This window comes from Lichenostomus cassidix, chromosome 1 (assembly GCF_008360975.1).
Source record: "Lichenostomus cassidix isolate B80296 chromosome 1, HeHo_3.0, whole genome shotgun sequence".
In the NCBI taxonomy this organism is placed as follows: Eukaryota; Metazoa; Chordata; class Aves; order Passeriformes; family Meliphagidae; genus Lichenostomus; species Lichenostomus cassidix.
The window spans coordinates 4,533,096-4,561,095 of record NC_139479.1 but is presented as its reverse complement, the minus strand read 5'-3'; the positions used below and the strand labels follow the sequence as shown (position 1 = coordinate 4,561,095).

General features: G+C 42.8%; 2 protein-coding genes across 2 annotated transcripts; one reads left to right on the top strand and one right to left on the bottom strand.

Moving 5' to 3' along the window:
- On the bottom strand, positions 1-8,468 carry NDUFV3 (NADH:ubiquinone oxidoreductase subunit V3). The gene is made up of 4 exons (XM_085044532.1): positions 8,316-8,468; positions 8,152-8,218; positions 3,957-4,913; positions 1-285 (listed from the first exon to the last, which is right to left on the bottom strand). Exons 1-4 carry the CDS (start codon positions 8,364-8,366, stop codon positions 119-121), a joined length of 1,242 nt encoding a protein of 413 aa, XP_084900658.1. The 5' UTR covers positions 8,367-8,468; the 3' UTR covers positions 1-118.
- On the top strand, positions 8,468-27,999 carry WDR4 (WDR4 tRNA N7-guanosine methyltransferase non-catalytic subunit). Its single transcript, XM_085044411.1, has 11 exons — positions 8,468-8,589; positions 9,904-9,966; positions 10,683-10,829; positions 13,135-13,291; positions 13,849-13,961; positions 15,804-15,864; positions 16,909-17,007; positions 22,032-22,096; positions 22,740-22,923; positions 23,810-23,879; positions 26,872-27,999. Exons 1-11 carry the CDS (start codon positions 8,468-8,470, stop codon positions 27,051-27,053), a joined length of 1,263 nt encoding a protein of 420 aa, XP_084900537.1. The 3' UTR covers positions 27,054-27,999.
- The last annotated feature ends 1 nt before the right edge of the window (position 28,000 follows it).

Sequence of the window (28,000 nt, the reverse complement as noted above, 5' to 3'; positions counted from 1 at the left end):
TTAGTATGCATTTATTTTTTATTATTTATTATCTGATTTAAATTATACATATGAAGCAACAATGCTAAATAGAACAACTCATCATCCTGTCTGGGTGTTTGTTATAAATGTGGTTCTTTCAGTGCCTTGGTGATGGTCTTCCAGAGGATGGCTGAGCCTGCCTGTACTTTGAGAGGACAGTGATATAATCAGCAAAGGTGTAAGTGTGATATTCGTGGTGCTGCAGGTTCTTGTAGGTGGAATTATCAAACTCCTCTGGAGCAGGTGCACCAGGGCCTGTGGTCTCTGTGAAAACAAACAGTAACTAGTGACTATGAGGATGCCACATCAGAGGACAGTATTCTTAAGCACTGAGTCAGCCTGGGTAAACTGTCAGATCTCTCACCCAGTCAACATTTAAAAGAAAAAAAAGTCAGCAACTACCACAAAAAGAGAAGTTTACTAAGTCCAGCTGGTGCCTTGTCTGGTCCTAAAGCAGCATATTACTGTGCAGTGGGGGAACAGGATCAGTACAAGGCATCTCACACAGCACAGGTTTTAAAACTCAAAGTACCACTTAATGCTGGGGGTGGACAGGGCAGAACAGTTCATTTATCTTTGGAAGACATATGTCTGCATTTCCTGGCTTTCTCACAGTTGCCTTGGTTTTCATTCCAGCCAGAACAGCAGGTGACATTCTTAGCAAACCAGGAGGGGCAAAGGAGCAGTACAAATGATGTATCATCCTGTCAGACCACGAGATACAGCTATTAGAGCTACTTTACAGACTGAATTTTTGCCATGGGGAGAAGCGATGGAATTAGCAAGATCTCCACAATTTAATTTCAAATGTGGTTATACCAAACAGTAATATATGACTTTGGTGCAAATTTATTTTCTTGTAAATATAATCTTCTAAACTTTGTATTAACTCTACTTCAAAAAAGAATAACCCAATAAAGTTATTTAGAACTCCTTATTTCATGTTAAAGCCAACATTAATTCTTATGCTTTTAGAATATTATGCAAATCTAGGCAGTATAATTTACATAAAAGGTTCCTGTTGCAGGCTGATTTTACAACCAAGGAAATTGCAAGGAATAAAACTTTACTCCCAATATTAATTTATTCTTGTATACCCAGAATTTTAACAATAAGGAAAGACATATAATGCAGTGAAAAGCTTTGTCATACAAATTTGTATGTGGTGGTTCAAGTTAGATTATATTAAGCCCTTTCTGTAATAGATCCACCTACAATAAAAACACAAGAACTCCAACACCAGGATTTGCCTTTACTTATGACACAATTATTGCAATGTGAAGCTATCAGATTAAGAGCAATATCCGTAGCATTTAGCAAGACTTGCTTGTAAACCTCAAGCAGTAAGTCATGGTTTCAGCAAAACACACAGAGCCTGTGACAGGAAATATCGCTGTGCCTACTGCTCAGCTCCTCCTGACAGCTCACAGGAGACAACACTCAGAGAGAAAAGCCAGATGATGCTCTTTGCTGCAGAGCCCCAAGAACAGGCAAGTGGAGGCAGGAGAATGCTCAACCTGCAAGAGACAGTTGTTCCAAATTAAAAGACAGATGCGCAGGAAGGAAAGCAGATGGAGCCTCATTTTTCCTGCCCAAATACACTGCACTTGGCTTCTCGAAGGAAACATTTATTCCTGAGCTCATCCTCCCCATGCTTCATCTCTGCTTTGTCTCTTAAAGAGCAAGCACTTCACGGGATGTTCTTGCAAAATGAATCACAGACCTATTTCTGAGTTACCAGCTACAACTTTGCTCCTTACTCAGCAGTTGAAATCAGCAGTTTTTGCTGACTGCTCTACAAAGGGATGACATCACCTGAACATCCAGGTTTGCATTGAGAAAAATTCCTTTGGCATCTTCTGTGTGGCTGCTGCAGAGTTTGCAGACAAAGAAAAGGGGACAGGGACAGGACAGAAGTACCCATTGCAGGTGGTCCAGTCAGCTGTAGGTATTAAACAAGGAAAAGCAGTAGCTGTTCTCAAAGAAGGAAGAGAGAGTAAGACACATGTGGAGACACAAGGAAAAAAAAAGTTTGAGCATCTAGAACTTTACTGTGGATAAATGGTGAGAAACACACGATCTGTAGATAAATACAAACAGCCCTTCCCAAATTTTTGTTATTTTTTAAAGAAAGCTTCTGCTGTTGATTGCAACAAGGAACAAGCAAATCAAAATATCACTTGCAAACAGCGCTGCATTTCATTATTTGAACTGCAGAATCATTCAGGTTGGGAAAGACCTCCAAGATCATCGAGTCCAACCTTTGGCTGGTCACCACCTTGTCAACTGGACCACAGCACAAAGTGCCACTTCCAGTCATTTGAGCTGCCATCAGGGAAGAAGGTAAGAACACAGATCAAATTATAATCCAACTAACCCCTCAAAAGGAAGGCAGGTCTTTTACTCAGCACCATCTCCTGGAAGCTGATGTACAAACACAATTGTTTTATCACTTAACCTAGTTAGACACTTCAGAGCTACAGAATGGTTGAGGCTGGAAGACACCTCTGTAGGTCACCTGGTCCAACCCCAAATGATCAGACAGGTCAGTTACAGCAGGAGGCCCAATACTCCACCCACACAGCTTCTGAGTGTCTCCAAGGATGGAGACTCCACCACCTCTCTGTGCAACCTGTGCAGTGCTCCATCACTCACAGCAAAAAAGGGGTTTACTGATGTTAAGGCAAACCCCTGTGTTTCAGTTTGTACCTGCTGCTTCTTGTCCCACCACTGTGTACTACTGGAAACTAACCTCTGTATTCTTTGCACCCCTTCAGTTATTAACACACATTGATGGTGTCCTGTCTGAACCTTCTCTTTTCTGGGCTGAACAATCCCAGCTCTCTCAGCCTTTCTTCACAGGAGAGACACTCCAGTCCCTCCACCATTTGAGTGGCACTTTGCTGGACTCTGTCCAGCAGCCCCACATCTCCCTTGCACTGGGGAGCCCCAAACTGAACACTGCACCAGGGGAGGAGCTGCAGCTCCCTCAGCCTGCTCCTCACACTCCTTGGTGGCCTTAGCTGGCTCACAGTCAGCTTGCTGTTCCCTTGGTCCCCAGGGCCTTTCCTGAAGGATGATATCCTATTCAAGCAGCTTTACAATTATGCTGCTTTTACTTCCAAGTAGGCAAATTCTTTAATTCAAAGTAGCAGTGACAAGGGGGGTCTCAAGAATGGCAGATTTATGCTGCTAAAGCTGAAGGGCAGAATCCCAACAGATCAGGACAGAGGGGCAGCTGCTACTGAGATACACAAAATGAGATCAGCAGGCAAGTTAACAGGATGGCAGTAAATAAGCCAGATAGGGAAGCACAGCTAAGGAGATGATTATATGATGCATGATGGTCTTTCCTAAAAACACAGCACTCTCTCCTCCCCAACTCACTTCAAAAGTGACTCACTACTTCCACACGAGTTGCTTGCAACCTCCCAGTCTCAGAATCAACACCACCTATTTCTGGCATTATACTATGATTTCTTGAAGTCTACTGAAATCTGAAACACTGATACATTGAAAAAAAACCCATCAAAAAAAAGGATTTAAGCAACAATGAGATGGCATCAAATCTGGCTCACAAGAATGGTAGCTACCAAATCCTTCCAAGAACAGAGAAGAATGAAAACAAGTGTTGTCATACAAAACCCATGATTTTGCTCACAGTGGAAACAATCTTGTTTCCATTTTATAAGTAACTGGTTTATGAAACTATAAATACAGAGAAATGAAACCGCTTCCTTTCACAGCATAGCTGGAGACTGAGTATTACTGACAGCTTACAACAATTAGCAATGAATAACAATTTATCTTCCAGAAAGTCACTGCCACTCTGTCAGCTTCAGTACAAAGATCAGAGAAGATGTGGAAACCCTTAAAAAAAAAGTCAAATCCTAGCCCAGATGAATCAATACAGTTCAAAAAATTTAAAGCTGTACCCTCTGTTGTGCTGCTTTCTCCAGCCTGGATTCCTGCTTCCTGCGTGGTCTCCTCCTTTGCTGTGGTGCCCATCACCAACACTGTGCTTCCAGAAGCCTCTTCCACTTGAGGAGCAGTTACTTCTTTTGTTTCTGACTCCTGTGCCTCCTTCACCTTTTCCTCGTCTCCTCTGGATACTAGTTTTTGCTTTTTTTCTTCCTGAGTCACTGCTGAGGCTTTCAGCTGAATAGCTGCTACTTGGGTTCCAATGGACTTTTCCTCCACACGATCAGATTTACGAGTTACACCAGTCAGGTCTAGACTTTTCACCACACGTGGTTCCAGGATCAAGTTCTGTTCTTGTGGAGTTGATTTTACTTTGGGGTCTCTTGCTTTGGATTTTGATGTTTCCTGGCTGACTGATGTTTTAGAAAATTTGACCTGCTTTACAGGAGACACATTAATTTCTGGTTTGCGTGGCAGCTTCTTAATTCCATATTCTTTGAGGGATTTCTGGGGCAATTTCTCTTTTGCCAGCTTTGATGCCTTTACTGCTATGTTCTCAGAAAAGACAGGATCTCGTCTGGGAAACTCAACTTTAGTTTTAATGGCAACTTTTGAATTACCAACATTTTCATCCTCAGAATCTGAGCTAGAATCTGACTCTGAGCTGGATGAAGATGAAGTCTGTTCCTCAGCTAACTCCTTCCTCAAGCCTCCTCCTGCTGCAGGCGTAGTGAGGTTTTCCTCCTCACGGGAGGAAACAACTCCTTTCTGAGGAAATGCAACCTCAGTTTTTCTTGACATGGACATCCTTGTGTCTTCAGCAGATTTTGAAGCTTCCTTGAGGTTGGCACTAGATCTGCTCTCACCTTTGTCTGCAGACAGCAGGAGAGAGCTAGAAGACAACATTTTACGAAATTCAACTGGTGCCTTCATGGCAAGCAGCTTGGTGCTTCCCTGTGGTGCCGCTACATCTAGGAAACGGCATAAAGAGGATTATCATCATTATATCTGACATTGCTGGTCACTGAGCTTAGTCACAGTTTTAACTTTCACAGGTAATCTGGTACAAAAATAAATTGAACTATTATACTAAATACAGGCATTGCAAAGCAGAAAGTTTCAACGCTCTTTAAATTAAAAGAAATTGGCATTCTAGTAGCATGGAACAGTTTTTGCTGCTGCGATGCCAAAACATAAAGAGATAAATCCTCATGTTCCTCGCTTTGCCAGACTCCTCCAAGAGCTGGTTTTCCCTGTGCTTCAACTCTGCACCACTGGAAATGGCTTGCAGACACTTCCCTATCTCAGGTGAGCATTAGGATTGCTTGTTAGCCAAGCTCTTCAAATGTGCTGCTGCAGAGACAACACTTGTCTGAGAACAAGCCAGCAAAGCAGAGCTACAGTAAAGAGACACAGCCACAGCTGCTTGCAAGAGTTATCCTGGAAACAGAAGGGAGGATGACTCCCAAAAGGCAAAGCAGTGGAATAAGAGATACCTGAGGCCATCCATGAAAGTATTACTTGTTTACTGCTCACATGACCTGCCAACTGAGTTGTGTCCCCACAGTTCCACACTATTTCCCCAAGACCTCATCTCCTCCAGCCTTCACTTCCTATTTCTGGTTTGAGACCTCTTTGTTAAAGAAGTCTTAGAAGATCTCCTGATGCTTCTCATTTGTTTCTGTCTCTGTTTCTTTTCCCTTGTGGACACCTGCATTAAGCTAAATTCTGCAGACAAGGAACCAACAGCTGAAGGAGAAGGCAGCAATTCTCAGGTCCTTTCAGATAATACTTAATACCCTTTGGATGCTTATTTTCATCCTTAAGAGGCTGAGCAACAGCAAATACTGTTGTGCTTACAGAAAACAGGAGGTCAAGGAGGACTGGGAGCACATTAAGAAGATTCACCATGGCTGAAATTTGCTGTAGCAAAGCCAACTCTGTTAGGAGTTGCACCACTTCCAACCAGCAGCAAAATTCAACAGATTTCCAGTCCATTATGTAGATTTATCTGCAGAGTTTGGAAATCCAGATCTACTTTATAAGACTATAAACGAAATGCAGTTTCCCCCTCACTGTTTTACAGTAATACCTTGTATGATTCAAGGAGTTATTAGCATTAGTTCTGAATATAATCAAATCTTTAGCAATGCCCAAATGAAAACATCACAGAAGAGACAAGCACAGGAAAATAAAAGCGAAGTATTTAAGAAAGAAATGCAGAGTTTTTATCACAACAAAACACAATGAAAAAAGATATCAAGTTTACAGGTAGTATTTTGAATAATTTCAAGCACATACTTCTCTCTGCCAGATGGAAGGTGCAGGATGGGAAGGAAGGGCAGGGGGAAGCAGGAGGATGGGCAGCCACCTTTGGAAGAGGTCTGACTCCCTGCACAGACTGACCCAGCCAAACAGCAGCCTGGAGAGACTAACATGTGAGGAAGCGTCATTTAGGATGGAAAAGTTCTTCAAGGAAGCATAGAGGAGGTCAAACTAACAGAAGAATGGACAAAGGGAGGATAGACAAGGAAAAGCTGAGCAAAACTTGAAGAAGAATTAATGTAAACACATCCTAAGAAACGAAGAAGGCAAATAAAATTAAACTTGAGCATTAGTAAGTAGAAAAATACTTTAAATAGTTAAGTTTGGATAAGTGAAAAAGATAGACTTTATGATTAAAAGCTGAAACATCCAATACAACTGACACACTTCAATTAGGGTATTTCAAACTTTGCACCAGCTAATCTGTACCTGCATCACTTTGCCCTAAGAACAACACATCCAAACCAGTCACAGGAATATCATTCCCAGATGCTTGGAACATCAGCATCATTCCCAGAATGTGTTTAAAGCCTGTTCACACTCACAGAGGTGACAGGCAGAAATTACACGTCTATTTCCCATCATCGACTCTGTATGTAAACAGGAGCATTTTATCAAAGCAAGGAAAATTTGCACATCCTGTTCCAGCCAGAATCTGGCAAAGGCAGCAGCATCCTATACATCTTAATTAACCTGGAGTGTTTGCAGAGGAAGCAGCTGGCTGGGAGAGGTGGCCTAAGAAGTCTCCTGACACAAATCAGAGCTGCAGGACAGTGAATCCAGGAACTGATACTAAAGTACATCTCAAATACACTTAATGCAAAAAAAAAAAATTATAATAAAAAGCAATTTGCTGTTCAACCAATCTGTGCAGTAAAGGCTTTCTTAATGGAACAGCCAGGCTTTTATTTGCTTTGGCATTTAAGAAGGTGGCAGGAGTGTGCATTCAGCAACTCTTCCAGTGATCTTTTCCAGCAGTCAACAAGTCTGATCACTCCTACATATGGTTCCATGGGGCTTTCCTGTTTCAGCACCTGGATCTCTAATTTGGGATAGGAAGCCTCACTGAACCACTGAGCCTCCATTTATACAAACAAGGTATTAGTCTTTGAAATTTGTATTGCTGTTTTGACTTTGGCCAGGGACAAAAGGGGTTCAAATATTCCTGAGTGTGGGATGCAGGGCAGCATCCAAACCAAGGTTCAGGCATTGCCCTGTTTGCAAACCTATGGGGCAAGAAGGATTATAACCAAATTTAACACAGCAGGGAGGTGGCAGCTTCTTCTACTGCTGCCTGGAGGTGATATTTGGATCTTGGAAGTCTTTCTCTAAGTCTATTTTTTAACCTTGTCAACACAAACATTGCAAAGGGCAGGGGCAAACTCTTAAAGTTAAAACCTAGATTCTGCACCTCATTAAAAACTCTTCCAGAGGGGCATCCACAGCTTCTCTGGACAACCTGTGCCAGGGCCTTACACCCTCACAGTAAAGAATTTTCCCCTGATATCTAATCTAACCCTGCTTTCTTTCAGTTTGAAGCCATTCCCCTTTGTACATGTTTAACAGTGTGACATTGTCCATCCAGCCCGGCCTTGAATGTTACGGTGAAGGTAAACAGGAAAGCAGCGACAAGCTCATAGATATAAAACTATACACATATCCTATAAATATATTCCACACAGCCAGACGTTTATTTTTACTTTTATTACTTCACGGTGCATTTTATCAGAAACCCTCGTTGACACGGCGATGACCTTTCAGTCCTTGTTTTTCCCAGCTTATGCAGCGCCTCTTCCGAGGCGTCACCCTTCCCAAGCTCTCCTCACCCCTCCCTTTTACCGACACCCCCATACCACTCACAACCAAACCAAACCACCCTCTTACTCTTTGGCGGCGCCGTCCCGCTGCCCCCCGGCTTGGTGCAGAGCCCCCGCGCCTCCAACCGCAACACCTGCAAGGCAGAAGGCAACAAGAGTTAACGGAGCGGGAGGAATGCGGGCAGCTGAGGGGGTTTGGGGGTGGGAAGTGGCCCCGCAGAGCCGCTTTACCTCGCGGCTCACGGCCCGCCCGCCGCCCCTCAGCGCCGCCGCCGCCGCCATCTTGCCCGCAGCCCTCACGGCCTCCCGGGGGGCGGGGCCGGCGCGGGGTGATGTCACGGCGGGGCGCGGTGACGCAATGGCGCAGGTGGCGGCGCGGGCGCATGGCGGGCGGCGATGGCGGCGGGCGCAGTCCCGCGGCTCGGCCGGCCTTGGCGCTGCGCGGGGCCGCCGCGGTGGCGAGCGGCGGGGGGAGGCTGCTGGCCGCGCGGCCCGGGCCGAACGGGTCAGTGCGGGGGCGGGGGGCCGGGCCGGGCGGGGCGCGGCGGGGCCTGGCGGGTCGGAGTGGCTGAGGCCGCCCGGTGCTCGCTGAGGGGCTGGCGGGGTCCGTGTGTGGCCCTGAGGGCAGGGCGGGGAGGTGCGGGGAGTGCGGGAGCCTTGCTGCGGGTCGTGCTCCTCGTTACAGAAACAGCGCTTCGAAACTTACTATCCTTGGCGGGTTTCTGTCACGTTGTGCTCCTCCAGCTGCAGGTCACTGCTGTGTGAACGACTGTATGTAACATAGAGAGTATAGACATATCTATTACATGTGATCTGTATATACTTGTATAAAATACAGGTAACATATAGGTATATATATCAAATTTACGTATATATGTAACATATGTATAGCATGTACGTATATATATATATAGCATGTATATATATAAATATATGAGATTATTCATATACATGCATATATAGCATGTATATGTATAAATATATAAGATTATAAATACAGAGAATGTCTCTAATAATACGTATTATGTTGTTTTATATATATACAGACATACATATGTGTATGCACACATAATAACAGTCTATTTTATGTCTATAAGGAAGGTATATAAAGCTGTATGTAAGGCAGAGGCCAAGAGGATAGTGCCAGACTCTGCAGTGATTCCCAGTGGCAGGACAAGGGGCAATGGCCATAAAATAAAACACAAGAAGTTCCACCTCAACACGGGGAAGAGCTTCTTTACATGTATGGTGGCAGAGCTCTGGAACAGCTGCCCAGGGAGGCTGTGGAGTCTCCCTGCCATGAGACATTCCAGACCCACCTGGACACATCCCTGTGTCACTGCTCTGGCTGACCCTGCCTGGATGATCTCCAGAGGTTATTTCCAACCTGAATGACTCTGAGATCCTGTAAAGTGTCTGAAGGGAGGTGTCAGAGCATGAACCAGTCTCTGCTCAGTGGTGCCCAGCAATGGGACAAGGGGAATGGGCATAAACTGATGCCCAGTGAGTTCCCCATCCTGTGATTCTGTGACTGGGTAAATGCTACTGTCAGGTACGTCAAGTCTGACAGAAGTAAAGAATATGCAAAACACAGGGTTATTTCACAAGCAGAGAAGGATTTCCTTTTTGGCATGTGCATGCAGTCCAAAATTTTAAACTTTTGCCACATCTGTAGCACTCTGGGAACGTACTTGGGCAGATGGGGGCATTTGTGCAAATCACTGAAATAGGAGAATCCTACAAAAGAGTCACCACTCTTTGTAGTTAAGCTTGTGGTTGTTCTAGTCCCAGTAATTCTAGGCTTGTTTTTTACTTGCAGTGATGAGAGTCTCTTCGTGTACGATTGCAGCAGTGCGGAGAAGCAGACCTTAGGAGAGAAAGGGTGAGAAAATCTGCTCAGGCAATCTACTCTTTTCCTAGAGGGTGCATCTCTTCAGCTTGTGCAGCAGTGAAGGCAATAAAGCCACAAGATAACTCCTTGAGCAGGTGAAGGGTTGGTTTTGCTAACCCTGATGTATATATATGATTTTTTTGTTTCTGTTTCATCCAGAGTTTCATTCCATTGTGCACCTTTTTCTTTTTTTTAAGACAAACACCAGTGGCAAAATCAGCAATTCTCTCTCTTGTCAGTCAAGACATTTATCAAAAAGTCCTTCATTTTTTATCTAAGATGTATTAGCTATCTAAGGCCAAAAGATCCCACAAAGCAGTTACATAAGTTTTCCTCCAGATCTATTCTCCAAGTCCTGACAGTTCAAAACACACACAAAAAGAGTATTTATTCTTAGTTCAGATTCAAAATTGTTTTACTTGTAGCCAAACAGGAAATATTTTACTGTTTTTTCCCCTAAATTTATATCAAGATTTGCTAGCCCAAACTTTTGTTTTCTAAACAGGAATTGATACAGGCTTAGACCTTATATCAGTTTCCATTGTCTCGGCTTATTTCCTTGCATTAAAGTTCATGTTGGCTCAACATTTTAAGCAGAAATACAAGTGTTAAAAGTTTTACTTTGTTCCTCATGGTTTGGGAACAACCTCCTCAAGGGTTTTAGTAGCTATCAGGCTGTGAACTGTTGTTCCCCTTCTCTCTATTAGGCAGGATGGAAAAGGGGCAGATAAAGGAAGTGATGACATCCTGGCTTTTGCCTTCTCCCCATCAGGAGATTATTTTGCCTTGACAGATGACAACAAACGTCTGATTCTGTTCCGTACAAAGCCTTCCTGGGAATGTGTCAGTGTCAGGTAAGGAAGCAGGATGATGCTTGTTGTTATGGAGTTATGGGTGATTGATTTAGAGTTCTGAAATGGGAGTATTTGGGATGTTGATATTTGTTATTGCTTATCTTCCTTTTTTTTTTTTTTTTTTTTTAATTCCCTTGCTCAAACAAATTTAATGGTTTTAGGAATTCAAAGGTGTTTGTCAAGAACTGATGTGTGATCTTCCCCGCATCAATAATGGGAATGCAGATGTTTAAATCATTGGCTGAGGAAGGATAATCTCTTTCCTTACTCCAAAACCAGTGTTTTTATCTTTAAGAACTAAAATTTACCCACTCCTGCTGTACACTGAGGCTGGGCCTGTAAGAGTGATACTGAGCAGATCAATGAGTGCATTCTGTGTTTCTGATTTGGAGGAAAAGATGTTTTGGGGAGTTTGTGAAATTTTTAAAAAGCACATCTTTAGAGATGCTGCAGCTGCTTTTCTTCAGTACATTCCTCTTGAGGAAACAGCCTGTAGGTGTCCACCAGAGGTCCTCCAGTTCCAAGTTTTCTGCTGCTGCTTGTGACAATTCTCTGTAGAAAAACCAGCACCATGAAGGGCTTCCTGAGAAAGTACCTCAGCATGTGACATCTCTGCTTGTGGTGGTCTCTGATTAATGTGAGAGCCTGGCTGCAAAATCAAATCAAGTCTCTGCAGCTTGGCTATGTGTGTAAGATACAGGATCGACCCTTAACAGTTTAACAGTGTTGTAGTGAGGAAGTGGTCATGGCATGAAGCTGTGCCAGGGGAGGTTGAGGTTGGATATCAGGAAAAGGTTTCTTCCCCCAGAGGGTGGTGAGGCACTGACCAGGCTCCCCAGGGAATGGTCAACAGCTCCAAAGCTGCCAGAGCTCAAGAAGTGTTTGGACAATGCTCTCAGGGACATGGTGGGATTGTTGAGGTGTCCTGTGCAGGGCCAGGGGTTGGACTCAATGATTCTTGTGAGTCCCTTCCAGCTCAGGATATTCTGTGACAAAACCTGAAATGCCAAATTCTCTTCATTCTGTGTCCTGCCTTCCCTTCTGCCCTGCCTTGTGTGTCTTGCCTGTAATATGCCACTGGATAATTATTGGGTGTTTTAGCTTCTGCTGGAAGTTTAACTAGGACCACAGCTGGGTTTTTTGGGAGCATCATGACCTCGTGTTGGGAAACTGGGAATACAGGCAAAAGGCTCTCTGCATGGATTACAATGCCAAAATTGAGCTGTGTGACTTTTAGTGTTTTGTGGCAAGCTGTATAAAGATCTCACACAGTGCTGCCTTTTGTAATCATCTTGTGTCAGACAAAGGGCAATGTCTGAATTCTCGTGTCAGACAAAGGGGAATGTCTGAATTTTTGTGCTCAAGATCACAGGTGGTACAGTGAACTTGGAGCAAGAGTTTCTGGTTGGCAAAGTAACCTTTCTTGGAACTGTGCTCCCTGTGATCCTGTTGTTGTAGTATTCCTTTAAACAACCACTAAAAAGTGTGAGAATTTCTGTCTTCTTACCTGAAGTACAGTGTATTGTCCTCTTGCCTCCAGATGGCCACTAAATTTCAGAACAGGTGAATATAAATATCCATTCCCTATGATCCTTGGTGCCCCCAGTCCTGTGCTAACACACAGGATGTGTTTTCTGGCATTTGTGGTCCTTATGTTTACCTGGGTAGTTGTAAGAAAGCTGGTACCTGCTACACTGGCAGCTGGAACTCTGAGATACTGGCAGATGATGAGGGAAACTGAGAGTTCAAGTTCTGAGCTTTGTCTGGACAAGGAACCCAAAGGCTGTGGCTCTGTGACTTGTGATGAGGAGGAAGAGTCCTTGAGGCTGACCAGGAAGGGTTTCCCTTTACACTAGAGAGTAGCAACTGCAGAAGTAGTTTCTGCACAGTTTTTAGAAGTGTTACTGCAAAGGACTATTAACAGGACAAATCCTGCCTTGTCTTTTTTTTATGTTTAACTCATATTTTTATTATGTAGAGCTCAAGGAAGTCTACAGCCTTCATTAGAGTCTTGGCATGCTGCCTAGGTGAGGTGCTCAGTTGAGAAAGTACCAAAGCAAAATGCAGTCATGCAGCTTTTAATGGTCTCCTGTTCCTCTTCCCACCCCAGGTGTTTGCTATTACATAATTCACTCATTCACTAGACTCAAAAGTGCTGTTTCTGCCCCATAATGTTACTCTCATTGCTGCCATTTCAGTAATACTACATCTGAGGACTTTTTGCCCAGCCTCTTGGTGTGTTTAACTTCCAGACTTGCTGGAGCTGCCATCCAGAGCTGTTCAAGCTGTGCCATTTGTCTTTCAGGTTTGTGAACAGGAGGTGCACATCCCTGGTTATCACAGCTGCAGAGGATAAGATTTTTGTTGCAGACAAGTCTGGTGATGTCTATTCTTACTCAATAACAGAACCTCAAGCAGATGGAAAACTTGAGCTGGGTCATGTGTCTCTGCTGTTGGATGTGGTAAGTGTGTGCCTCTGTGTATTTACAGACCTGCATTCCTGCTTGTGCTTGGGTCTTTTGTTGTTGCTCCTGTCCCAGATTTGTGGTTTGTTGGGGTTTTTTATTATGTAAATGAAATGTGGTCCAGATTTCTTCCTACTGAGTTTGTGTTGGCAGAGTTTGGTAAGGAAACAAGCTTTTGAGTGTTGAAAAAGTCTTTGTGTTAGAGTCGCGGAAGACCTTGTTACAGAGTATCTATGGGAGTTCACCCAGTCTGCCATGTCAGCTGAGCTCTTCAATGTGGTAAGTTTTTTTTAAGATGCAGAGGGACTTCCACCTCTACTGTTGGCAGTCAGTGGTTTCACTGAACCTGGAAGTCAGCGTTGCATGTTTTAGTGAGTGAGAAAGTTACTGTCACAAAGATTTGTGCTTCCATTGTTGGTGAGGAAAAGAGTGGCTTACTATTTGTACCTGCTTTTTGGGGTGAGGAGATACTGCTGATCCTTTTTTTTTTTTTTAGTTAAGAAGAATTTCAAGCCTCAAACTGCTTGCCACTAAAGCTGTCCCTCTCCCAACAGGCCCTGAGTCCTGATGACCGATACATCCTAACTGCAGACAGAGATGAGAAGATCAGAGTCAGCCTGACAAAGGCTCCCTATAGTATTGTATCCTACTGCATGGGACACAGAGAGTGAGTGCCTCGTGTGCCAAAGCCATGGTGTGCCACAGCCATGGTGTGCCAAAGCCATTCCCTGCACATCCACCTTCATCCACCCTCAATGGGTGAAATTGTGTCCTCAAATAATGTTAAACAACAGCTCAGTATGTGATAGAGTCATGGAATGGTGTGGGTGGAAAAACACCTTTAAAAGGTCATCCAATCCAAACCCCCTGCCCTGAGCAGGGACATATTCAATAAGATCAGGTTGCTCAGGTTGCTCTGTTCTACCTTGTCCTTGAATGTTTCCAGGGATGGGCATTCACCACATCCCTGGGCATCCTGTGTTTTACCACCCTCACTGTAAAAAAAAGTCTTCCTTATGTCAAGTCTGAATCTACACTCAGTTTAAAGCCATTATCCCTTGTCCTATTGCAACAGGCCCTCCTAAAAATGTCTCCAAAGCTGGACACAGCACTCCTCTGGAGGCTCAGCACAGCAGAGTAGAGGAGCAGAATCATCTCTCTCCACATGCTGTTCACAAGAGGCTCCAGAAATCATTAGCTCAGTATGGAGCCTACTTTAGTCATAGGAAGGGAAGTCTTAGGAAGTCTTTTGAGGTTTGACATAGGCTAATTAAATTAATGGCATCTCAGTGCTGAATTCAGACTTGGAGGTTCTCTGGTAATTTGGAGAAAATCAACAGGATAGATAGAGCATTCCTGCCTGGACAACAGACTGTAGTGTGCTGGAGACTGCAATATAAAATATATTCGAGAAGGAAGCCTGCAAGAAAGATGGAGAAAGACTATTTACAAGAGCATGGAGTGAACAGGACAAGGGGGAATGGCTTTAAACTGACAGTAGGGTTAGATTAGGTATTAGGAAAAATCTCTTTACTGTGAGGGTGGTGAAGCACTGGAACAGGTTGCCCAGGGAAGTTGTGGATGTCCCATTGCTGGAAGTGCTAAAGGTGTTCATTAATGGTTGCAGAGTGAAAAACAGTGTAAATTGACTGAAATATATTAAAAAATTCAATATTTAAATTGGAAATCAGTAAGAAAGGTTTACATAAATCTGCTGAAACTGCCTGTGTCACAGTCCAGTATTTTCTTCTCTCAGTGGGACACATAGTGTTTCTTGCTGGTTCTGTTGTGCCTGCTTTGTCCTGGAAGTTTGTATTACAGTGACCAGGTCTGTTTATTTTTTGACTCTATGGCCTCAAAGTTATGCCTGTTTTCAAAAGCAAGATTGTCCCACTCAGGTCATGTTCTGCTCAGAGGTTTTTATGTTGGTGAGGTCTGAGGCAATAATGATCTCCAGAAGTTCAGGACCTCATTACTCACCAAAGACAAAGCAGTATCACCAGCTTCTGGAAAACAAGGGTTTTGGCACTGATAAACTGCCCCAACAAAATTCTGTAAAGATTGATATTAAATGATCTCTAACTGTGGCTGGAAAGATGAGATTCACTCTGGAAGCTGAGCCATCCCTGTTGTGTTTTAAAAGCATCAGTTGATTCATGTTTTTAATGTGCATCATGGGCTGAGAAAGGAGAATGTGCTACCTGAGTAAATCTGTCTCCATTGGCATTTTTGGATCTAAGTGACAATGTTCTCAGCTGGGAGGAAGTCAGTAAAATTCCCTGAGTGCAGATGAGGAAATGTAGTTCTTTATTAAGTAGAAAGTCAGTAGTTTATGTAGTGCATATTTACTAGGTACTGGTGACATTTTCTTCTCAATCCTAATTATCTTGATGTGGCAAATCTGTTTATTTTAAGATTCTCTTTAAAACTGATGTTTTCTCTTACTGTCTGTGTTTCAAGACCACAGTGGCATGCAAGAGAGTCCAACTTTTGACTGCTTTTCCTTTAGGTTTGTAAGCAAAATACTTGTAATACCCAACTGCCCTGATCTGCTGTTGTCAGCTTCTGGGGTATGTATTACAATTTCTTCAAAAAAAGTGTTGGTTTTTGTATATTTGGAGTTCTAAAATTATTATTTATACCAGTGTTTTGGCCAAATTCCTTGGGATGCTTGGAATAATCTCTCATGGTTACAGCATGCACTTCATCTCCCTCCTTCCCCCTTTTGCTCAGTTTTGTTCAGTGTTCAACCATTCTGTTGCTGGATCACATAAGAACCTTTTATTGTGCTTATAGTAAAAGCCATCTTGGGGATGGTGAAATTATCATTAGCTTTTGCTCTGGAGCACAGACATTGTTTGTTTGGATGAGAACTAAACAAATGAAAGTTCCCTTCTTTCCCTCCCCAGCCTTTTTCCTAAACTGCTGGCATCCTCCTGCCATGCCAGACGTGCACAGAGATGGAGTTGGCCTAAAATAAAGAAAACAATATTCTTTGTTTCCCAGACTACCAGAACTGTACAGGAAACAAGTAATGTTTCCTGTGAAGATGTGAGGATCACAGTAACTCCTGGCATTTGGTTTCAGCTGCTGCTCTTGTTTCCCTAAGGCTCTTGTCCCTCTTAATTATTGAAGCAGCTCTAGTGCTAGTGCTGCACATGGCTGTATTTCACTTTTAGCAAATGCTCTTGGATGGCTTTGTATTTCCAGAGAGGTGTTTAGCTTCTCTTCAGGAGGTTACTAAATCAAATGAGAATTTGGATAATAACAAGAGCAGGGGGCAGAGAAGGGCAACCTGAAAGAATTACCATTAAAATGCTAAGCACATCCATGACTGTGCTACTGGAGACAGGCTTGAAATGCCCTCCTCCAGCTACCCAATTTCCACTTCAAAGGGAGAATTAAAATTAGCATGATTGAATAATTCAGAATGCAGGGGGAAATTACGTTAATTAAAATGCTTTATCTGCAATTTGAGGTCTTAACTAAGTGACTATTTAGCAGCTTCTGTGGGGAGCTCTTCAGGGAAACAGGGTTTAGCTGAAGGCCAGGAGTGGCTTCTCTTTGCCTGAGTGCTGGTAGTAATAGACTTGTTTGTATTTCCATCTGTCCAGGACTCCACTCTGAGACTCTGGGAGTATAAAAGTGAAGAAGAAGTGTACTGCTGTCAGCTAAGTACCATCTGTGGGCCTGAGGCAGCCAAACCAGACCAGGTATGTCCATGTGTGTCATCCATGTGCTTTTGCTGTGCTCCTGAATCTTTGGACTCCAAACGTGTTGGTTGCATTTTGTTAGAAGTGCTTCCCTTCTGTTGGTGGGTTTAGAACGTATGTGAGACCTAAAAACTGTCTGGGATTTTGGGAAAGGAAGGAAGTCCCTGAAATCCATTCCTGTATTTTGTGTGAATTTCTAAAATGTGCCAAGCAGTGACCAAAGGAAGCTGCTTGTAATTCTTCCCAAATACAAATTCTGCACAGTGGACAAAGCCTTCACTTGAACTTTTTTTTCCAAAAACACAGGTGCTGTAGTCTCTCTAGGCCAGAAAACATCTTGTGATTCAGGGAAGATCTAAACATTCACCCATTTTTTTAAAATGCTTAGAATTTCAAGTGTTAAAGTTGCAGTTTTTCTGAGCAAAAAACAGCTTTGTAATATTTTTAACCAATGACCTGCACTACTGCCCTGTGCAGTCAAAACACTAGGCTTATTATTTTAGGTTCTATTGCAGCTGGACAGTGTCCAGAATTCAAATGTTCAAGTCCTACATGAAAACTGAACACCCCAGGAGCTCTCCTGAGCTTCCAGCCTGGACATCAGTGGTTTCTCACACACACAGGTTTGGGGTGCTGCTGTGGTTTGAGGTGTTCACCTCAAATGGGAGCAGTTATTCTGGCAGTGCTTGCTATCTGGTTTTGTTTTTTTCTTGTCATTTAATGTGGCAGAAGACCAATTAGCAGTGAAATAGCACTGTCCCTGTCCCTGCTGTGTGCATGGTATTAAACCACCTACTCATCTGCTGGGTTATTTGAGTTCATCTCACCACCCACCCTGCTGTGTGTGATTTTTCATGTGAATCTCCAAAAACTCTTCTTGCCCTGCCGACCACAGCTGCCTCCCAGTTAGGTGACTGGGAAAGCAATGCATGGCTCTTGAGGCAAACCCACTGTGGAATCCAAACCCAGGCAGAAATTGAAGTGAAAAGCTCTGCCTGCCTTCCCCTGTGTTGTGGTTGTGGAAATGTGATGTGTTTGACCTCCCTACAGCTGGGAGCACAGATTTTCAGTTTAGGTGTTGGAAATGCTGGGTTTGGCCTAGAGTTCCTGTAAGCAAGAATTCAGGGTAGTATCTGTATGAACAATTTTAACTTGCTCCTGGACTTCAAGGTCTTCTTGAAAGCATTCCTGAGCCAGGCACCCCTCACACACATTCACAAGGTCTCTGCCTCATTTAGTGCTTGAAATCTTTGAAGAAACTATTCTCAGGATTTCTGACAAGTGAAAAACAGGAGGTACAAAATCAGGTCACAAGCCCATTTAACTGGTATCCACTGATACTCTGAGTGCAGCAGTATTTGAGCATTTCTTTTGGAGGGAATAATGGGTTTATTTTAATATATTTTCCATTCTAGATTTATAGGATCACTGAAGACTACTAAGCAACTAACTGAAGTGGGGATTTCTGTGATTAATGTTAAAAATGTTACTTGTTACTTAGACTGGCTTAGCATTAGTAAAATGGTTTGTGTGTAAATTAACAGTGCTTAATCTGGCACTGCACCCTAATTCCACTGATTACAAACAAGTTAATAAATAATACTAAACTATATAATGAACCTTGAATGTAACATCAGATTAAGAAATGTCAATAAACTTGCTGATGCAGGTAGGAGCTGATCTAAGTAAACATCTCCAACTCTTGAATGTTTTTGAATATTTTTGAATGTTTTTGCCTTGTCTCCTAACACACCTTATAAAATCCCTTCCATAGAATACTCCTCATGCTGAGGTAGCCTCAGGGGAAATTTGAGGTGCCCTTTGCTTGAGGAGTCTCTATTTGGCTTCTTTATCTCAGTGTGAGTAAGCAAAGACAGAAAGGGAAAGCCCACAAACTGTGGGTTAATAAATAGAACACAGCAATTAAATAATAAACCTTATTGCTGCAATGCTTTGCAGTTCTTCCATCCACTGCCACGTGTGGTGGTGTTGGAAGCCACAAGGTGGCTTGGATTCCTTGGATCTGTGAAATCCTGGCTACTGCCCATTTTCCCAGGTGTTTTACAGGGGAAAGGAGATTTGTGTTCTGCTGGCATCATTGTGCTAGGAATGCCAGAGGTGACGTCTGGTGACAGTGGTTAGTCGTGTTGTGCAGCCAGGTATGGCACAGATCATCTCCACAACCTGGACTGACATTTGTGGTCTGAATGCAGAGAAACAATCTCTTGAGTCAGCACTTTGCAGCTTGTCTGCAAATGACTCTGCAGCCAAAGATCAGATGGGGATAGAATTTTTTTTTTTTATTGTAATATTTAATTTTTTACCATTGATAACCAGTGTGGGTGCACTGGAGCTTGAAACACAGCTTGAAGCACAGTGGGAATGGAATCATCAGTAGTGGTGGGTCATGTGAGCACAAAAATGTGGGCTTATTTTGCTTGGCAGATGATGAATATGTGTCTGTTTGGGGAATGTAGGAGTGTTTTGAGCAGTGTAGCACTGGTTTCACTGATGGCTTGCAGATCCTCAGTTCATTTTCCCACTAGAATGGGAGTAATTCTCTAATTCCATAGTGCTGTATAAATATTTTCCTGCTTCAGAGCTTTCACCTCATCCGATTCTCTTGACAGCAGAACCTTGTTTAAAGTCCAGAACATGAATTGCACAACTCTACCCCAATGCACCAGAACATTCATTTTTTTATAGGGTCACCTCTTCTCACAGATGACATCAAAAGTTAACTTTAAGGTGTTGGCAGGCTGATAACAGTGTCATATAAACACTGACTTAAGTTCAGAGAGTATCAAGTGAACATCTGTTTATCACAGAATGTTCTTGTAGCTCTTCCTTAACTGATTTCATACCCTTGTCCTTGACCAAGATCCCACTGTGGGTCTTAGATTTATTTTGCTGATTTTTTAACTTCCCCACACATGGAAAGGAAAGAACTTGGAAAGAAGATGCACTTTCCTGTCTCTTTCCAGCTGTGACTAAAACTTGGTTCAAATCAAAACAGCCTCCTCCTCCCTCCTTCAGTGAGGTTTGGGGAGAGCTGCTGCCTAATTTAAGTTCACAGAACCCTTTGTCTCTCTAACAAAGCACTTGGCTGTGTAGGTGGGCACTTCCCTTCATGTTTGTCAGGCAACAGGCAGAGAAGCAGAGCTTTGTTATTAGAAATAATTAGCACAGGCTTCAGCTTTTTTTTAATATGTATATATATATACATATATATATATATATGTATGTATATATATATATCTTGGCTTGTTCTTTAAATGTCTGAAGAACCCACTGGTGGCTTACAATAAATAAGAGCTGTCAGTTCTACTCCAGAGCTGTGGTGTAAATGGCTCCATCATGCAGAAACTGCATTTAGCCACTTTAGCTACAGAAAACCTTTCTGGTTCAGCCCTCTCACCCTACCTGGTATTTGGAACCATCTTTATGTCTGTGTGAAACAAAGGTCCTGGGTCCCAATGCTAAATGTGGACTAATAACTTCATATTTCTGCAGAGCAGCAGGAGATAAGTCCCATCTGTTCCCAGGAGCTCTGAAACATATCAGTCTTTTTGATAAAGGGCTCCTCTCCGGTCCAAACAGGTGGTTGAAATGAGTGAAAAGTGTGCAAGCTGTTCTTGCTTCCCTCCATAAAACTGCATCACACAATTTTTCTCATGTGCTGGAGGAAAAAAAAAATTGTTTTCAGCTCTATTTATACCATGAATTAATTTTCTTTCCCACAGTTGGTTTATCTCTTAGTAGTTGCATCGTGTGCTGTTGACAAAATAGTTAGCTTCTGGTGTTAAACTTGCTGACTTGAATTTTTCAAAGCTCTACAGCTTGTTTTGCTTTCCTACATGGATTGCAGAGCTGTGAAACAAGCACCCTGACAGTGCCTACACATCAGCTGGTAGCTCCAAGGGTAAAATCCTGTGGTTACTCCCAAATTCACCCTAACTTCATGAACCAGAGGTTCTGTCTGATGACCAGTGTTGTGTTAGGGAAAGAGGTGGAGGTAAAAAAAAGAATATTTGAGGATACATCAGAATTCTGCCAGCAGAGTGTCAAAAAGATGTATTTTCCCTGCCCTAAAGGAAATAACTCTCTGCCTCTCTACTTGGAAGGTTTTAGTCATCAGCAGTGTTGGTGTTGTTGCTGCTTATAAAATACACTTGAGAACCAGCAGTTTGCTGTTGCAGTTTTGCCTTTCACATTATATAATAGATCCTCTTGAAAAAGCACCCCAGGACATCTTCTTGCAGTTTCTCTGCTCCTTCCAAGTTCTTCCCCACTCAAGGAACATGGAATCAGTTGTTTTATATTCCAGGTAGAATGGTTTGTGCAGCAGAGGTGCTGCTTCTCTCCCAGATAAAACCATGTAACTTCTAAATTAGAGGTGTGATGTGGAGGTTTTTTTGTTGTTGTTTTTGTTTTGGGTTGTTTTGTTTTTTGGGGTTTCTTTTAATGAGGAAAATTACCTCAGGCAGTCTTTCCTTGTTGTTCAGAACACAATTTCTGTGTAGCAGGATGGCTTCACCCAGACACAGGTTGAAACAGAGACAGCACAGCAGGGATATTAGGGATATTAGCTATGCATCACTATCTTCGTTTTTTAACAAACAGAGCAGCAGCTAATAGCTTGTGTTTGTAATATCTGAGCTGCTGGTGTGATATTCTGCCTGAGCAGGCCTAATGTCAGTGTTTTTGCCATTAGCATTGCAGGAGAAAATGTTTGAAGGTGGTGTACTTTCCTTCATCTGTTGGTTTGTCTGCTAAGAGTAGTTCACTCAAACCCTTTACATTTGATCTCTGGGCAGTGTGGAAGGGAGAAGTGTGGAAAACTTCATAAAACAGCAAACACTGGTACAAAAATAAACGTGACTGCAGTTTGAAGGTAATTACGTTGCTTAGCTCGCTGTAAATTAAGACATCTGCTAGATTTTAAAGGCTCATCGTGAAATGGAATGTGAATTTTCTGCCCATAAATGGTCTTTAACTCACAAGGATGTTTCTATTCCTAACAGAAATACACCGTGTCAAGAATAACCTACTGCTGTCAAGGTGGTTATGTTGCCATTCTGTGTGACAGGTAAGAATTGATGGAACAATGCCTAAAATCATCCCAGCTTTCCCTGCTGGCTGTCCTGACTGTCCTGAGCCTGCAGCACTTGGTACTCCAGACACTTGTGCATCTCCAGATGTCCAGCAGTGCCTGTGGCCTCACAGGGAGCCTCTGAGTCCTTACTGTGCCTCTTCTGAATGCAGAGGGGAGTGCAAGGGTTGCCTGGCTTAGTTAAATTTTGTACAGTTTGTGATGCTTTTCCCTCAGTGGAGGAAACACAAAGCTGGGATGTACAAGAGCTGGAGAACATTTTATTTTGACTGGTGCTCAGCTGTATATTCCTTCAAGTGCAGCCCTGTAGGCCAGTGTGTCACAATGCAACACTCCTCATATAAATCCTTAGTAACCCTTTTCTTTATTATCCTTTCTTTTAAAGAGAAGGCAGCACTGGCTGCTTTTTCTTGCACATAACACTTGAAAAGCCATTTGACATGCTGGGTATTTACAGCTTCTGACTCAGATCATGTAAGCAAACTGCATTTGAAGTGCTTATTCTAACTACTTTGCTTTGGCTCTGTTTGGAATTAGAGTGGGTGTCTGTAGTTTGCTGTGCAAGTGATGGCTGTAGGTGGATTTGGTAATAATGGTAATTAAGTTTTTCCTCTCAAAGTATTCCCACAGTCTACATCTTTCAGCTCGATGCCACTGCCCAGCAGCTGGTTTACAAACAGCAAATCTCTCTGAAACACAAAGGTTGGGATGTTGCATTTGAGGAAAAGGGAGACCTGTGGATTTTGCAGGAAGACAAGGAAGCTCCTCTTCTTTTATACAGAGCCTGTGATGGACAGTGGAAGGTACTTTTTTCATGCTGAAAATCCTGAGTGTTTGGTGATGTGTTGAGGCCACAACAGAAGTGGAGTTTGGTTTTCCATGAAATCTGAAAGGCACCTTTCTCTCTGTCTTGAGGTGGAGTAAAAGCCATAGATACACATCTCCCACTTCTCACCTGTGAATAATGCAAAGGTGTCAAGAGCTTGTTATGAGCACCTTCAGTGTGTTTGTTCTCAGCTAAAGCTGCCATCTGGCACAGCAGGATCAGAGTGGTTGTCAGCACTCAGTACTTTAAACCATTGCCTGAGCTTTCTGTGGGCTACACTTGATGAAAAAAAAAAAACAACAAACCTCAAACCAACAAAATCCCTTTGGGTTTGCTCAGGAATGCTTTCCACACAGCTTCCCTTGTGTCTGCCTCTGAGGGATCCTTTGTAGGACAAGGCATTCTGAGAGCATTAAGGGAATTACTTTATTTTCACTGAGAACAGGGAATCAGATTTGGAGTATGTGCTATCAAGTTCTCTTTTATTGCCTATTAAATATCTGGAAACACATTTGTTATCCTTGTAAGTCCCCAGCTAATTATGGTCTAGCTGTGAAGTGGTTTGAAATGGAAGTTCTAAGTATGTTCTTTGACCCTAACGTGTTCCCTGGGATACTTCTTTTCCTCACAGATTAGTAAGTGGGAATCAATTTTTTTCATTCAAATGGCAAAGCCTTCCCAGTTGAACTTGAGATCTCAGACCAAGTTTCAATAACAGTCCTAGAAAAAACAAGCTTAGAAGAGATCATGGAGGTTTTACACTTGCTCTGCTTCACTACACTCTTCTGAGAGCTGTTGCATTTTTCAGCATGCTGTGAAACATGAAACTGTCAATCCCAAAATAACATTCCTTCTTTTCCCAGGCTGTAACTGATGACAAAGGAATACAGAAGATGTCAAAACATATTCAAGACAACTGGACAGTGTTTGAAGGTGAGAAATTTGTCCTACAAGTTTAGGGAATGCAGTTTTTACCATTCAAGCTTAAGATTTAGGAACAAGATTGGAGTTCAGGTCAGTTCAGCTGGCTGTTGAAGTCACTCAGTCTTTGTTTTCTCAGTTTCATCACCCTGTCTGGTGTGGAAGCCAGTGCAGATAATGAAGTGTGTTCAGGTCACTGTTATCACAGAACCATGGAGATATTTAGAGCAGAATTGCAGCTTTATAACTTTTCCATAGACACCTTATCACAGGGATGTCTCCAGAGAGCCTCTGGCAGAGTCTGGCTCACTGCTGTGGTATCAAATGCTGCTGTTTGTTGTGTTGTCTCCTGCCTGGGTGTGAGACTTTTATCACAGGGACACTCAGGATGGAACAGCCATGGGAGGAGCAGCTCTGCTGTTCAGTGGGGCTGCTTGGGTCCACCTTGGCAGGGCAGATGATGTGGAGCCTGCTGTGGCTGGAAGGTGTGACTGTGGATGGGACAACAGGTGACACTGGTTAGTGTCAGGGCTGGCACATTTTGTTCTTGCTTCCTGCCCCACTCCTAGTCTCTGCCAGAAAAATAGTGCTGGGTTTATTAGTTCAGAAGCACCCTATGTTTCCAGGACTTTTTGTATTTAAAAGACACCCACCTGAAATTATAGCAGTGGTTGTGGCATGTGCTAAAATCTCAATTATGTTAATTATTAATAGAGATATCTCTCCTGTACTTTACTGGGAGACTGGGAATCTTAAAAAACGTGTTACAGCTGCCACCAGTCTTCTGGTCTGTTCATGGTGGCCATACATAAAGATGGCAGAGCTGCAGAAATGTTCAGTCTGCTGAAAAGTCTCCTTAATATCTGGTGTTGGATGGTTTAGCATGTAGCTGTCATTAAGTTGGTCATTAAGTTGTAATTAAGGTGGTAGAGTCTTGGTAAGTCAGGTGCTCCTTTGGAAGGGAGATGTTTGCATGTAGATGTTGCAGACTTGCTAGTGACAGCCAGGCAGATAATTAGGAGGATGAGGTCTGAGTGGAGATGAGCATGGAGAAGCAAAGAGAGCAGGCAGGGGAGAGGTTCTGGGCATAATTAGCCTGTGGAGCAAACGAGTGTGAAATGCAGTCACCAGCTCATCTGCAGCTGGGAAAGGAGCACGGCTCACATGACAGGATTCATTATTGTTAATTAGTAAGGGGAGGCTCACTTGATGAGCACTTATTCCAGAGCATAATTAGTGCTTCAAAGGTAGTTACATCTTCTGAAACCAGCGCTCATTACATTGTTTGAATCCAGCCGTAATCCCTGCATGTTGTCCTTTTATGAACTTTTCTCACCTGTCTGAGGTTTCTGTATGATTTAAGATGCCATGGTCAATCTGGAAGTATCATAGAATCCTAGAATGGTTTGGGTTGGAAGAGACTTTAAATAAAATCCAATTCCAGCCCCTTGCAATCAGCAAGGACACCTTCCACTATCCTAGGCTGCTTGGAGCCAAATCCAACCTGGCCTCGAACACTCCCAGGGATGGGGCAGCCACAGCTTCTCTTGGCACCCTGTTCAAAGTGCATCAGCACCCTCATAGTAAAGAATTTCTTCCTAAAACTGAATCTAAACCTACTCTCAGTTTGAAGCTATTCCCCCTTGTACATTTCAAAAAGTCTGACATTGTGCTGTAACTCATCCCATAAAAATAGAAAGGAAAATTCAGTGCAGACTGATGGAGGGAAGAGTTGCATGGATGTTCAAACCAGCAGCACCCAATTTCTCCCAGGGCCAAGAGCCAGTAAAACTCTTACTGTGTGAGTGCAACACCCCTGAAAGTACAAACCTGTGCTTTGTTGAGTAAAGAAAAGCTGCATTGTCTACCAGGAAACAGGGGGATGCTCTATGGATGTTGCTGTGGAGTAGCATATTTAGTTTCAGGACCAAACCCTAGCAGGCACTGGATTTCTCTTCATTTGTCCTTTAAAAATTGTCAATTTTGGTATGTGGGAAAAGGTGAGAACTGGAGATCACTGACTTTGTCAAGTGCCATTCTAGCAATTTTTTAGAAATGTGGACCTAGCCAGCTAGTCTCTGTATTGTCTGCAGAAACAATCTGATTGGGGATTTTTGGATAGCAGATAGTTCCCAGTTAAACTTGTTTAAACCTAAAGTGTTGGGGATGCTGAGAAATATTGTACTGAATTCACAGAAAATGTAACAAGCAAATGCTTAGGAATCTTTGTGTGCTGTAGAACATAACTAGTTGAATTCTACTCCTTTGGCTTCCTTTTAAGTTAATACTCTAGGAAAAAAGCCAGCTAAGCACAGTTAAGTGGCAACTCCCTTTGTAGTGCTTGGGTCTCAGGGAACAACTCCAGTGGGATGTTGTAACAGCAGTCATTTCAAACACAGAAAGCCTTGAAGTCTGCAAGTGTCCAGTGTGTGAGGAGAGCTGTGTCTTCTCTTTGCTTCAACATCAGGTGTTTGCCTCTGTGATTATTTTACCCTAAAAATGGAGCCTCTGCCTGGCTGGTGAATGCTGAACAGCTGCTTGCCAACACAAATCAGGCTTACCCAGTGTAAATGTTGATATTTAATCACAGAGTGGTTTGGGTTGGAAGGGACATTAAAGATGATCTCACTCCACCCTCCTTCCACTCTGCCAGGTTGTTCCAGCCTGGCCTTGGACACTTCCAGGGATGGAGAGTCCAGAGCCTCTCTGGGCAACCTGTGCCAGGGCCTCACCACCCTCACAGTAAAGAATTTCTTCCCAATATTTAATGTAAACCTGCCCTCCTTCAGCTTAAAGCCATTCCCTCTTGTCCTACAACCACATGCCTGTGCAAAAATCCTTCTCCAGCTTTCTTGAAGCCCCTTGAGGTACTGGAAGGCTGAGACAGTGGATAGGACCACAGTAAATGAGCTGGAATGCCACAATCTAAAATTACACTACAGGAAGTAATCAATGAGACCACTGAGGGAGTTAACATTTGTGTTCTTGCTTTGCCCAACTGCAGGTTTTGTTGGTGCAGGGAGCTACTACAGCAACCTCTACAAGGCTTCCTTTGATAACATGGATGAGTATCTGCAGAAGAAGGAGGAGAGATCACAGCAGCAGAAAAAGAAAAGGCAGGATGTGCAGCCTGGTTCCAATGGACAGACGAAAAAAAAGATGAAGACTGAAAAGCCACCACTATGACTCTTGTGAATTTGTGACCTTTGCCTTGAGGGAAGGAAGTGATCCAACTGTGGACTCTTTATATGTAAAATGAGTTATGCAAGAAGACTGGTTTAAATTTTTATTCAGGTTTTCAGGTAGGCTGGTAGGACAATATCCTGTTTGCAGCAAATAATGCATTTACAACACACCTAAACTTTCTAGCAGAATACAGTGTTAGTGGTTCAGTCCTGGGAATCTCTGATGCATGTCATATGAATATTGGAGATGGTATTTTCCTTTAAACAGGATTTTCTTTTTGCCTACTGTGTTCAGGCTTTCTTCTTCAGGTGGAAACACACTGATTAAAGTGGATGCAACTTTGTTTTTATTACTTTTGGTTTGGGTTGGGTTTTTTTTAAACTTTTTTAAGTCCATTAGTTCATATAACTAACTTAGTGTACCTGGGTATGGGAAAGGGAATATAGAAAAAATTCTTGCTGGATATGAGAGATTTTAGCTGAGACTTCACCTCCTCTGTTTTTATCCTTAAACTTCATATGGTTGGAATTTTGCCTAGCTTCTAATCCATTACTTCTTGCTTGTGGAATATTTCTAAAGGAAGAAGTGCAAAAGTTAATTTTGTATGCTACAAAGTAAAAGTAAAATGTGTCAGTCAGCTCTGTGTTATTGGAAGCTCCTTCCATTGCAATATGATCCTACTGTCTGTGTCTGTGAAAATCATTTGAGAGCAAAATTTGGAGTGCATCCTGCCTTTTTCATCGAGAACTTTTCTCAAAAAGATGTATTTCTTGGATAATTACAATATGGAAGTTACCAGTAAGAGCCTTATGGGGCCACTTGTTGCTTCATCACGGGGCAGAAAATGTGTTCATCTACCAGATGGTATCATGTTCATATGGAATATAATGTCCTTCACAAAACCAGGTGTGGAAATCTGTACAATCCATTAAAAGTATTCAGATTTA

What these genes read in the sequence shown, in the direction of transcription:
- NDUFV3 (XM_085044532.1), bottom strand. Translation starts at nt 8,366, where the DNA reads ATGGCGGCGGCGGCGGCGCTGAGGGGCGGCGGGCGGGCCGTGAGCCGC. An exon ending in GGCGGGCCGTGAGCCGCGAG is followed by an intron (nt 8,219 to 8,315) that starts GTAAAGCGGCTC and finishes TCTGCCTTGCAG; the next exon opens with GTGTTGCGGTTGGAGGCGCG. An exon ending in CGGGACGGCGCCGCCAAAGA is followed by an intron (nt 4,914 to 8,151) that starts GTAAGAGGGTGG and finishes GCCGTTTCCTAG; the next exon opens with ATGTAGCGGCACCACAGGGA.
- WDR4 (XM_085044411.1), top strand. Translation starts at nt 8,468, where the DNA reads ATGGCGGGCGGCGATGGCGGCGGGCGCAGTCCCGCGGCTCGGCCGGCC. An exon ending in AGGCAGCCAAACCAGACCAG is followed by an intron (nt 17,008 to 22,031) that starts GTATGTCCATGT and finishes TATTCCTAACAG; the next exon opens with AAATACACCGTGTCAAGAAT. An exon ending in GTTGCCATTCTGTGTGACAG is followed by an intron (nt 22,097 to 22,739) that starts GTAAGAATTGAT and finishes TTCCTCTCAAAG; the next exon opens with TATTCCCACAGTCTACATCT.